A 13,809-nucleotide genomic window follows, 5' to 3' on the forward strand; every position below is an offset into this window, starting at 1 on the left:
GTGGAAAAAAAGTCAAAGCTTTTCTTTATAACTGAAACCTTCCACACCCGGCAACATCCTGGTAAATCTCTTCTGAACCCTCTCCAGCTTAACAATATCCTTCCTTTGACAGGGCGTCAGGAACTGGACACAGTGCTCCAGGTGAGGCTTTGCTAATGTCTCATACAACCTCAACACAATATCCCAAGCCCTACACTCCCAGGACTGCTCCATGAAGGCAAGGGTTCCAAACACCTTTTTACTACTTTAAAGCTGTAGTACAAATTATATTCAGGCATTAATTAGATACTCCAAATTAGTCTCGATTTCTCACATTCCAATCACTTAACCTGACAATCAACATCCTTTCTGGCTAGCACCCTGTACTCCATTCCTCGCCACTGCATAAATGCTGTTCCCTGTACAACTCCAGTCAGCTCTGATGAACAGTTACCTAGATTGGAGGCATTAGCTTGCTTTGTCTCCACGGATGCTGCCTGACCCGCTGTGATCTCCAGCTTTACCTGCTTTCACTCCATTTGTTCTGTCCGCTTTGCTCATTTTGCTTTCATGCTGCACCACTTTCCGCACCGCGCTTTGTGGATACAGTGCGATATTCCTTTCGTGTAGTACTCAGGCATTTGCTTTGTTAGTTGCGTTCTGAGGGGGCTGATCCCTCTGCTGTGGGTGGGACTAGGCGACTTATCAGTCGCTCTCGCCGCCTTCTCTCCTGAGCTGCTGCCTCGGTCGGTCTCTCATTCTTCTCGGGAGTCTCTAGGTGGAAACATGTGTTCAGCAAGTACGCCGGGCAGCGGCAGCCTCTGCTTCACCCTGCTGGTTCTCACACTCACCATCCCAGGTAAGAAATGCCGAGTTTCGTGTCAGCCCGTCCCAGGGCTGTTGGGGGCTGCACTCCCCCCCCCCCCCGTAATTACCGATAACCGCTTACACGATCTCACTGAAATCAGCTCAAAGCAGCAACTGGATCGGCAGGGGAAAAAATGCAGGAATGTGGGGAATTTCTGTTTTCACGTGGTTTTCTGAAGAGAGCGATTTAGCTTTTCTTTCAGAAGAAAAAGATATCCATGTCTGTTATTGTAAATAAATAGCAATGATGGGTGAGAGGTTTCTGGTGTTGGGGAAGGGGCTTCTCCTCAGCTGGGGAGCTGGTTCAAGTCAGTCCCGGGAAACGCGGCGGAACGAACCTGGGAGCTGAAAGTGCGGCTGTTGGAGTTGAGTTTGCGAGGAACCCGGCCAGCAGACTGAGACAGAAAGTGTGAGTGATTGAGAAGCCAAAAAGGGGACGAGACCAGGAGTGGAACCGGGAAGGAGAGGAAAGCCAGAAGACAAGCGCAACTGGGGGAAGGAGAAAAAGGTAGAAAATAGAAGTATGGCGGAGTAATTGAGTAAAACGATGAAGTGAAGCCGGCAAACTATAAAAAGGAGTCAAGTCAGCGACATTGGAGGGGTTGCTGGAATCATTTGGAACATCTTTTAGTGGGAGTCGCCAGACCCAAGTTACTAATTCACGCACCTGAGATTGTCTTGTGTTCCTCTTGATACACTATGTACACATTAACTGAAGCGTTCATATACATTTCACTTAAACATAATAAATGTGCATTAGCCTGTACATTTTCTTTTAAATATTCGTGGTTTTAATGCAAAAGTGTGAAACGCAGCTTAAGAAACGGCGGAGAATTTGCAAATCAGATGTGTTTGAGCTATTGTAGAAACTGAACTAAAAGTGAAATTAAAGTTTACTGTTGCATTGTATTCACGGTGTAACTAATTTTATTTGTATGCTGCAATTGCTGTCCTGTATCTGGTGTCTGTTTTTGAATTTGGAGTGCCTGATGTTGATGGTAGCCACTCCCTGGAAATGATCAGTTTGGTGGCCTGTTAAACACAGCGTCTCTCCAGTCCTTGTTCACCAAGACTTCAAACAGAACAGACTTGAATTTTTATCAACTAATCCGTTCCTTTTATTCAGTTATTGTGAGATTACAACTAGATGGTGATTATGTAAAATAAACCACATCTTGTTTCGACAAAACTGAGTCTGTTAGTTGGAGGTAGGAAGCTGATTGGGCCCACCCAGGTTAAAAGACTTGATCACTCTGAGGCTCCTCATATTAACATTCTTATTTAATGTTTGTCATCTTTTCTCATACACTTTTTTTTGTTTCTTCCTCCAGTTCCCACTTTTCTCCTTTTTGTCAGTTGTGATGTCTCTGATTCTACCTGTTTTATCTTTAAACTTCAGCTTTCATCTTTCTTTTTTCTAACTGCTGTCCCAGCTCATCATCTTAGGCAGCCCCTTGGGATCAAGAATGATTTGCTTCCACACTGGTGCACTAGGTCCAGAGAAGGCAGATAACTACAACGTATGATTTGCTGATCTTATCACATTGGGGAGGGGGGGGCTGCAGATGGGCTACTGGGAAGTTTGTGATTTTGTTTTTAATCAGAGAGCTTGACTTCACCTCCTGCATGTTCTTGATAAAACTTGTCAAAGTGTTTGGTGCCTCTCAGATTGAGCATCTTCATTTTGATCAGCCACAAGCCAGGGTTTTGCATGAGTTGGACATGTTTGACTTCTTCAGGAAAACTTGAAGCATTTCCAGCTCCCACGTTAAATGTAGCCAACACTGAAAGATCAACTTGCCCTGATTTCCCCCTCTTTGTGTAGTTTCCAGATTAGTTATCTGTGTTGAACTCGTTGAGAAGAAAGAGTAATTTTTATTTGCCCTGAACCCATGTTATCAGCTGCCTGTTGAGAAGATGTTTTGAGCATACCTCAAAGAATTGAATTGGACCCCTACAGTGTAGAAGCAGGCCATTCAGCCCATCAAATCCACACTAACCTGCTGAAGAGAATCCCACCCCCCTACCCTATCACTGTAACCCTACATTTCAAGTTGTAATCTGCACGTCCCTGGACACTCGGCAATTTAACACGGCCAATCCACCTAACCTGCACATCTTTGGACTGTGGGAGGAAACCCACACAGACATGGGGAGAATGTGCAAACTCCACACAGACAGTTGCCTGAGGGTGAAATCAAACCCGGGTCCTTAGCGCTGTGAGGCTGCGGTGCTAACCACTGAGCCACAAGGTGGGTATCTTCCACATAACGTTGAAGTTGCTTTGTCATCTCACCATAAGGTGTGCTTAAAGTACATGAAAATCAGGCCAGACCAAACTTTTTAGGGCATAATAAAAGCAAAGAACTGTGTATGTTCAAAATCAGAAATTGCTGGGAAATCTCAGCAGGCCCGTGGCATCTGTAGACAGAAAGCAGAGTTAACATTTCGGATCTGGTGACCCTTCTTCAGAACAGGCCCCAAAATTCAGAGGTCTGAATTTTAAAACAAAGTACTTTCTCAGCATCTGGCAGCATCTGTACAGAGAGAATCAGAATTAATGTTTTGGGTCCCTTATGACACTTGCTGGAAGTGAAATCACCCTGTTTCAGTACAAGAAACAATTGTTCATCTTTCCTCAGTGCTTCCACTATGGAATAGAAGTGATGTCCCTTTAATTCCAAGGGACCATTATTGTGGCACAAATCTGTATGTACACAATTTGAATTTAAATCTTAAGGTTATAGATTGAATTCACAAAAACTGTGTTGGAAAATTTGTTCTTCTACTAAGCCAGCACGTTAACAATATAAGCCCCCCCCCAGGATTGAACCACCTCCATCTTTCTCTTCCTCCTCCTGCCCATCAACCTGGCCTGTGCACGTGAAAGGACCACAGCATGCAATGACTCAAAACTCTTGTCAACTAGAATGTGTAATAAATATTGCATTTCCCCTATTAACCCTCCAAGTCAAAGCAGTGTGCCAGAATTTGAATAGGTGGAATTTGGAACTGCTAATGTTTATTGCGATTTAAATCTTCTGTCTTGAAAGGAATGACGGATGACTTATGTACAGCTGCATTTTAGCAACTGAATACTCTGAGGATCTAGACTTGTGGATGTCTTTATCCTCATGGAACAGCACATTCTCTGATTTACTTTAAACCATGACACACTAGTTTAATACAAATTTTACTGCTAACATTTTACTGCTATTGGGTCAGTCTGTATTAAGAACTCTATGGAAACTTTCTAGTACTACTTTTGCAATGAGCTTTGAGACCCACTCCATCTGTCTGAGTTTGATTCAAGCCCAGGTGTTAAAGGTGAAAGGGCAATTATACTGCACCACCCAGTCTCCCTTGATTAACATCACTTTTTAAAAAGAAACTACTCAAAAATCTCAGCAAAGCAAGAACATCATAAATTCTTTTGTGAATTTAGAGGCTGAACAAGTATGAACAGTACATATAAATAAACAGAATATACTAGAATAGTGATCAGTACTGATTCTACAGCAAGTCTTCAGGCATTTAACATTCTAACAGTTGAAATTGTGGAAAATTGAAAATGATGGAAATCAGAAATAAAAACCATAAAATGTTTAAAATTTAAATATTGCAGTATTTTTAAATATTTTAAGTTAATATTTTAAAAGTTCTTTAATTAACAAAGACAGTAATTTTGAATTATTGACCTCCATCTCTTGTACCCTGGATGTTTTTGGCTTGTTCTGATCTGTTTGACCTCAAAAAGGGGGCTTCTACAGCCTAACATTTCTAAAGTTGGTCTGTCTTAACCATGCCTTTCTTGAATGTTGATTGATTTGCCATGTTGGATTTGTCTGGTAACTTCTGTTTTTAATCCTAATACAAATTAACTTGGACCAAGAGCACAAAGGCGATATAATCGTTGAAATCTTTGTTCAGAAGCAAATGTTGATATTTGCCCAATTTCAATCATATCTATCCTCTTGTGAATTTGTATCATGTGTGATAGTAATTGTAATTACTTAGTGACAGGTAGTGACATTACAAAACCAAGGTCTGCAGGAAGTTTAGCATATAAGGCATGTAAAAGTGGAGATTTGGCACGTTGCTGCTCCCTTGTAAAATATCTCTAACATGTTTAAACCCATGTGATTTATTATCTTGGCCACTGTTATTTACATTACAATGCTGTTGATTTTTTTTTCTAGAAATTTCACTTTCACTGTCAGAAGCAAAAAAAAATCTTAAAGCCCAACAGAGAAATGATTGGGCATTAGATCTGACAGCAACTATGAGGATTGTAAATTTGATTATAGACCAAATAAACTCCATGGTTTGGAAGAGTCTGTTTGTGTGTTGAAGGCTTGGTAACCATTACTACTTGTCAGAATGTTTGCTGCCTTTGGTGACTATGATGAAGACTGACATTGCATGAGTTGTAGGGAAATTATTAGTGCAGATTCTTAGGGAACAGGATTTACTCGCATTTGGAAAATAATGGAGTTATTAAGGGTAGTTAGCATTGCTTTATTTGGTACGGGTCTTGTCTCACAAATTAATTGAGTTTTTCTAGGAAGTGACAAAGATTGATAAGGTTTGGGGAGTGGATGTTGTCCATATGGACTTTAGAAAAGCATTTGACAAGGTCACCCATGGTAGGTTGGCCCAGAAGGTTAAGTTGCATAAGATCCATAGTGAGTTGTTAAGTTGGATACGAAACTGGCTTTGTCACAGAAAACAGCGGGTAGTTGTGAAGGGATGTTTTTCTGTTGGGAGGTCAGTGACCAACAGTGTTCCATGAGGATCAGTATTGGAACCTCTGTTTGTAATTTGTATAAATGAGTTGGATGAAAATGTAGGTGGTCTGATTTTAAATTTGCTGATGAAATGAAAATTGGCAGACCTATAGACAGTTAGGAAAATTGTCAAAACATAGGTCAGGGTATAGATCAGTTGAAATGTTGGCCGGAGAAATGGCAGATGGAGTTTAATCTCTAAGTGTGAGGTGATGCATTTCAGGAGACCAGTTCTGAGGAAGGGTCACTGCAGCAGGAACGTTAATTCTGATTTCTCTCCACAGATGCACCAGACCTGCTCAGCTTTTTCACCAATTTCTGTTTCTGATTTCTAGCATTGACAGTTCCTTTGGTTTTCTGCAAATAGATTAATGCTTTTGGGAATTATTTTCCTAGGTCTCTGACTGCAGAGAAGTAGTTCCTGCTACTATTAAGTACTCCAGTACCTCAGGCATGATTACAGCCATAGTGGGAATCTCCAGTTGGAAAACAGTTATGGGATTCGACAGTCAGCATGGATTTTCAAAATGGAAATCATGCTTGACAAATACATTAGAATTTTACAAGAATGTAACAAGTAGAATTAGTTGGGATATGGTTTATTTGGATTTTCAGAAGGCATTCCAGTAAGGTCCCATTTAAGAGATAAGCATGTAAAATTAAAGACCGTGGGGTTAGGAGAAGTGTACTGACATGGATATGGAACTGGCTAACAGGAAGTAAAGAGCGGCAGGCAGTGACTGGTGCGATACCATAGGGATCAGGGATTGGACCCCAATTATTCTTAATACATATTAATGACTTAGACGTGGGACCTAACTTTTTTTTTAATTCATTCACAGGTTGGGGGGGTGTAGCTGGCTAGGCCAGCATTCATTGCCCATCCCTAATTGTCCAGAAGGAAGTTGATAGTCAACCACATTGTTGTGGGACAGGAGTCTTACATAGGCCAGACTACGTGAGGATGGCAGATTTTTTTTTCCCTGAATGACGTTAGTGAACCAGATGGGATTTTATGACAGTTGATAATGGTTTCATAGTATCAGATTCTTGATTCTGGAATTTCTTTCCTTTTATTGAATTCAAATTTTGCTATCTGCCATGGTGGGATTCAAATCCAAGTGTCCAGAGCATTAGCTGAGTTTCTGGATTAATAGTCTAGCGACAGTACCACTCAGCCATTTCCTCCCCCCATATTTTATCTCCCAGTGGTACAGGTGAGACAAAGCTGATGGAAGAGTGAACTTTGAGGATGCAGCAGAGATGCTTGTGATTTGAACAAGTTGAGTGTGGGCAAATGCATGATAGACGAAATATAAGGTGGGTAAATGTGAGCAAAAACCAGAAAAGCAGATTGTTATCTGAATGGCTGTAGTGCTTAGCTTTGGTCTTATCTGAGTCTAGTCTTGCTTTGGAGGGAGAGCAGTAGAGGTTTACCAGACTGATTCCTGGGGTGGAAAGATTGATGTATGGAGACTGACTGAATCAGTTAGAATTATATTCATTGGAATTTAAAAGAATGAAGAGGAATTTTGTAGAAACTTATAAAATTCTAACAGGACTAGTCAGGGTAAATGCAGGAAGGATGTTTCTAATGGTTGGGGAGTCCAGAACAGTCTAACGGCCTGAGGTCTGCCCGTTAAGGCTGAGATGAGATGTTTTTTCACCCAGAAAGTGGTCAGCTTGTGGAATTCTCTGCCACAGTAGGTGGTCAAGGCCAAGACATTGAATTTTTCGAGAAGAAGGTATGATTTTTAGGGCTAAAGGGATCAAAGGGTATTGGGTGAAAACAGGAATTGGTTATTGGATACACTAATGAGCCATGATCATATTGAATGGTGCAGCAGGCAAAGGGCCAAATGGCTTACTCCTATCACTATTTTCTACATTTCTATGGGAGCATGCTGTGTTTGGGGGTGGCCAGAAATTCTATCCGCTCCCCCGTTAGAACAACAGGATAGTTCAACGCAAGAACTGGGATTTTTAAAGTGGTGATGGCCCTCACGAGACAGTATCTCAGCACAGGGCAGGTCTTGTTGGAATGGTAATAGTCATTTCTATATTCAGTCAAAATAATGTGAAAGTCAAATCTAAGAAGCTACAAATTAATTAATTATAAGCCTATGAATAAAGAATGAGAATGAATGTTGGCAGTGAACTATAATTAATTTATTAGTCTGCAGAAAAAAAACAAGCTATGGTGACTTTATTAGGAGAATTTATTCCAACCAACCAGATTATCTTTAAGGAAGTGACTTTTCTGAAGGCCTGTTTTGACGTCAGTTGGTGAATGATTTTCTTTCGACTTCTAAAAAACCATTGAAAAAAGTTTATTGTGAAAGGCAGCTGTACATCAGCTCAAGGCAGTGTGAGTTAAGGGTAAAGTCTGAAAATGAGAGTTCAGATGGGAAGTAGGAATATGTTCTCAGCCCCACATCTCTGCTGTGCTGTTCAATAAGATTTTGGGTGATTGATTTCTCTGTATTCCTGCCTACTGTTGACAACTTCCACCCAGTCCTGTTATCAAGAATCTATTGACCTTAAGTTTAAAAATATTCAAAGACTCTGCTTCTGCTGGCTTTTTGAGGAAGAGAGTTCCAAAGACTTGCAACTCTTTGAGAAAAGTGAAAGTCCTCATTTGTCTTGAATGGGTCACCCCTATTTTTGAGCAGAGACTCCTAATTCCGGATTCACCCACAAGTGGGAACATCCATTGCACGTACATGCTGTCAGAATTCCTCGGGCAAGAATCACAGTGCTCAGTCTCCTCATTACTAATGCATTTTTAAAAAAAGCATACTGCAAGTAACAAAACAAAAGTAACATCAGCCTTTGGAGATGTGTCAGTCGAGAACTTGGTTTTCACAGGCACAAGCAGAGGTCTATGCTACTTCAGGTCTTGGGCTGAAACTTTAAACTAATTCCATGCAACTGTTTATTGAACCTGAAACTACAGAGCCTTGAACTGAAAAAGAGAATAGAAAGAAAGCAGCTGCTCACTTTGGAGACACTAAACAGATTTCCAGAAGGCTCTGGCCTCCCTGCCATAGGAAGGCTGTTGTGAAACTTGAGAAGGTGCAGAAAAGGTTTACAGGGATGTTGCTGGAGTTGGAGGGTTTGAGCTACAGGGAGGGGCTGAAAAGGCTAGGGCTGTTTTCCCTGGAGCGTTGGAGGTTTATAAAATCATGAGGAGCATGGCTAAGATGAATAGACAAGGTTTTTTACCTGGGATTAGGGGAGTCAAAAACAAGAGGGCTTAGGTTTAAGGTGAGAGGGGAAAGATTTAAAATGGACCCAAGAGGCGACATTTTCACGCAGAGGGTGGTGTGTGTGGAATGAGCTGCCAGAGGAAGTGGTGGAGGCTGGTACAATTACAACATTTTAAAAGGCATCTGAATGGGTCTATGAATAGGAAGGGTTTAGAGGGATATGGGCCAAATGCTGGCAAATGGGACTGGATTTATGTATGGACAAGTTGGACTGAAAAGTCTGTTTCCGTGCTGTACATTCTCTAAGACTGTGTGTGTAATTACTCAACATTCTCAAATATGTCTATCAAAAACTTTGGCAATCCTCTAACAGTTTGTATCTGTAACAGGCAGGTAAAAGTGAAATGCATCCGCCTAACCTGTGTTTTAATATTTTTAATTGTATAAGATGGTGATGAATGTTTGTTCAAAAGCTCCAATTGCAGTAATAATTTAGTCTCAGTTGTCAACATGCTTTACAAGGCTATTGGCACAACTGACAAAACACAACACTTGGGCAGACCAAGCACTTGTCGCCTCACATCAGCAAATTTAAGCGAAAGTGAGGTATCTCCTGAATAGCACAATCATAGATACTTGACAAGATCGACATTGGAGCGATAACAATTGTAAGAGTTCCATGAAAATTTGAAGATAACACAAAAATGGAAAAGTATGTTGTGAAGAAAACATAACAATATTACAGAATGAGATATAGGTTGGTAGGTTTTCTTCCTATTCATTCAACCCGAGTATGACATTAGAAAATGCGAGTTATATAGGACTTTGGTGAGACTGCAACTCAAATGCTGTGTGCTCCTTATTTGAGGAAGGATGTAAATGCATTGGAAGTGCCTCATAGCAGATGTATGGGATTGATATCTGGAATGAGTGGGTTGCCTTATGAGGAAAGGTTGGACAGATAGGGTTTGTTTGCACTGAATTTTGTAAGACTAAGTATACAGCTCATAATCCTGAATGGTCTTGACAAGATGGACATGGAAAAGACATTTCCTATTGTGGGCGAGCCCAGAAGTAGAGGGTATTGTTTAAAATTAGGGCGTTCCCTTTTAGGACAGAGATCAGATTTTGTTTTTCTTCCAGAGGGTAATAAGTTTCCCTCAGAAAGCAGCAGAAGTGGGGAGGTAAATAGATTGTCTGATTCCTACTCAGATGTTGCCAGACCTGCTGAACTTTTCCAGCAATTTCTGTTTTGTTCTTGATTTACAGCATCCTCAGTTCTTTCAGGGTTTTATTGTAAATAGATTTTTGTTAGGCAGGGGATCAAGGTTAAAAACCGAAAAAACTGCGAATGTTGTAAATCAGGAACAAAAACAGAAATTGCTGCAAAGGCTCAGCAGCTCTGGCAGCATCTGCAGAGGGAAATCAGTTAATGTTTTGCATCCAGTGACTCTTCCTCAGAACGGGGATCAAGGCTACTGGGGGTAGAAGAGAATGTGAAATTCAGCACACAAACACATCAGTCATGATCTGAATCAATGGCAGTGTTGGCTTGAGGAGCCGAATGGCCGACTTCTGCTCCGAGTTCATATGTTCTTATGCTATTGCAGCAGCACAGATCTCTTCTGAAAATCCCAAAGGTCCTATTGGAAGTGGTGGTACTGAGGAAAATGATGTTTTTTTACAGGGCAACTGTGCAGTATGCATCCCTGAAAGAGGCAAACATAATGAATACAGTAACTTCTACAAAGTTTGCAACTGAAACGGATGCAGTGAGATCAAAGTTTACATTCATATACACAGCATGCAATGCGATGGCCCGATTCCGATAATTTACATCCCTTCACTATTACCTCCACAAAGGTATAACTTCAAATTTGTAGTGAGGAAAGGCCAAACTTTTTATTCACTCACTGAATTGTTGCATTTTTCTTCACTCACTGTTTGCCTAGATTACTTCTATACTCATGACTTATTACACACAGAATAGCTGTATACCACAGAGAGAGAGAGAGACACTGACACAAGCACGCAATTTGGGCTATCACCAAAGGCAAGCTTTGAGAAAGCAAACGATGATGTGTTTTGTAGAGAGAGAAACTGCTTTTATCTACTTCAAAGTCTTTTTAAAAATATTTTAATTTGTTTTCCAAGTTAGCATGAAAGCATTCTTTTGCTGTTATAGGACTGGTTTGCTTCATCACTGTAGGACACACACTATTATCATGCATTCCATTAAAATGTCATAAAACTGTAATATTGACATATCAATCTAGACATGTTATCAATACTTCAGCAACAAAACAAAGTGGAACAAATAAAGCTTGAAATTACCATTAAAATGTTGGAGCTGACAATAGCTATTTGTCTTTAATGCAGTTTCTTAATGCATATAGTACATTTCAACTGTCTCTTCATAAAGCTTTGAGTGTTTTTCAGATGTTTCAGAAATAGTGGAGCAGGGAGGGTGGGGAAAAGGAACATTCAAACAGCAGCTTCTGCTCCAAGCTTGTTGCTGAGAAAAGGGCTTCATTGTGTTGATCGTGGAATGCAGCTGAACTCAGTCCCATTTACCAGTTGCCCTTTCTTGTGATTACATAGTTCTCTGAGTATCATGCATTAACTATATCCTTCAGGCAGGCTGACTTAGCATGTGTCATACTGACCTCCTTTGGCCGTGATGAACTTTCCACTTCCCACCCAAAAGTCTGGAAATTAGGAAGATCCACAGCTGCAAGTTGGTCTTGTACCATCTTTATTCTTGTTTTGGTTTTCAGGAAACTTGCCGTACATTTGTGAGAACTTGGACAGGCAATAGCATGGCAGGATTAGCCTAATTTGCCATCCAAACATGATTCCTGCTGTTTAAGGATAAGCCATAACCAGAGATTTATCTCTTACATGCAGCATAGCAATATGAAAACCTCGCCACAATTTTTGTTCTCTGGTCAGTTGCACAGAGGTAATGAGAAATTCTGGCCCAGTAAAACTGACCTTCTAAAATTACTAGCTGCAATTGCTATATCGGCGATAGGGTTGCAGGCTGGATTTGGAATTGGGCTGGATGTGCAGGAAAGAGCAGAGGAGATTGCTGGTACCTAAGGTGAGCTGAGATGAAATGCTTGCTTGGCGACTCCAGAGCTGTTCAAAGTTTTAATATTTTCTTTTAAACATAATACTTACTCATTCTCTCTCTCTCTCTCTCTCTCCTGCATTCACCATGACCCATCCATGCAAGTCATTAATTATGTACAACAGGAAAAGGACTGTGGATGTTGAGTAGCTGAAATAAAAACGATGCTCAAAGTAAAAGAGCTAACCATTTGAGTCTAAAATGACTCTGCTTCAGAACTGAAGAGAGCTGGAAATAATAGTATTTATGCTGTTTGACAATGGGGAAGAAGGAGTCTGTGGAATAGATGGCGAGGGTTCTCTGGGCAAAAGACAAAGCAAGTATTAATAGTTGTCAAGAAGAGCTGAAAAATGCAAAATAGTTGTTAATGGTACATGTCAATAGTAAGAAATGGGTGGGTTTTGCAGACCAAATATATGCAAACAATCTATGCCTGCCTACTCATCCCCATGTCCCCCCCCGCCATACCCTGATGCCACCTCGTAACAACCTAACCATCTTCATGACCCCTTGTACCCCATTGATTCCCCTGGTCTTTTATAGCCCCCTCTACCAACCCAACGTCAGCTCATACCCTCACCTGTCACACTTGCTCCTCCTTCTCCATGCTAAGTCACCTTTTGTTCAGCATCAGCATAACTCAAGACTCACTACTGAAGTAAAAACATACCTGTTTGTACAAGAAAACCGAATGCAGTTAAGTGGCTTCAATTAATTCAATTAAAAGAAACATTTAATTGTAAGTGTTCAAGTTTTCATTCTGTAAGCCTTGGAGCAGTCTAGCAAAATGGTCACACAATATGTGTATGATTATGGAAATGATGATTTGGGAAATCAGTCATGCATTTCAAATCCAATGACTTTATGAACAGGCACTCTCTAAAATATCCAGCACAGCTTTATTTTATGTCTTCTGGGTTGTTCCTTCACAACTTTGGTATCCGAATGAACTTCTACCGAGGCACACCTTTCCACAATCCCAGGGAATGCCTTCCCTCTCCCAAAGGCTGCCCTTGGACCAGATCCAAATGGTGCATTATTTCTCCTGATTTTGGAGCTGTATAAATCATTCTTCCAACCATCATTCCAACACCTTCATTGCTTTCCACCCCTACAGACACCTCATACCCACCCATGCAACCTAATGCCCTCCACCCATCCCCAAGTGCCGTTTATATCCCATGTCACTCGATGCCTCACTGTCAGTCTCCATAGTTCTTCGTGTTCCTTGGATGCACCATCCTTCTTCACTTACCATGCCAAATGTAGTATGAATGTAATCCTATTACAGTACTGCAGACCTCACTCCATTGAGAAAAGTACTGCCATTCATAAAAACACATTTTGACATCTCCTGACAGGTTGACGCTTCCTGATAGGCTGACAGTTATTGGACAGCTTCAATGGGCTAAATGCCTTTAGTGCACAACTGCCTTCACAGTTGAGAAATGCAAAATGCACAGTGCACAACAAGCACTTGCCTCAAGGTGTCCTAAAATCATACTATCCCTCTCCAAAGGGAAACCTTGGCTAACCAGAATAAATGCACAGAAATTAGGTCTGCTGTAATCATTTTCTGGGTTCAGAGATCAAGTGCAGCAAAATCAGACTTCAATGGAAATAACTGATCATTTAAATGACTGCTTCTGGAAACTGCATACAGCTTGAACCCAATCCCATCCTCAAAAATAAGAAATGCCAGATTCAGGGCAGGACCTGGGATTCCTGACTTTTTCCAAAATTTGCGTTAGAATGCAAATACTGTTCACAGGGTTGGCTCTAAGGTGCAAAGCCCAATAAGAAGATTCTGTTTTGTCGTTCTGCACTTCTCAAT

At 40.9% G+C, this 13,809-nt stretch overlaps 1 protein-coding gene across 3 annotated transcripts in view; it reads left to right on the plus strand.

Annotated features, from left to right (window-relative positions):
- Positions 1-703: 703 nt before the first annotated feature.
- Positions 704-13,809, plus strand: part of mcamb (melanoma cell adhesion molecule b) — a 153,376-nt gene continuing 140,270 nt past the window's right edge. For all 3 annotated transcript variants that reach the window (XM_048562128.2, XM_048562126.2, XM_048562129.2), the window contains exon 1: positions 704-838. In XM_048562128.2, the coding sequence (XP_048418085.2) occupies positions 766-838 (73 nt within the window). In that variant the 5' untranslated portion in view covers positions 704-765. The remainder of the gene's footprint in view (positions 839-13,809) is intronic.

This window comes from Stegostoma tigrinum, chromosome 32 (genome assembly GCF_030684315.1).
Source record: "Stegostoma tigrinum isolate sSteTig4 chromosome 32, sSteTig4.hap1, whole genome shotgun sequence".
Classification (NCBI taxonomy): domain Eukaryota; kingdom Metazoa; phylum Chordata; class Chondrichthyes; order Orectolobiformes; family Stegostomatidae; genus Stegostoma; species Stegostoma tigrinum.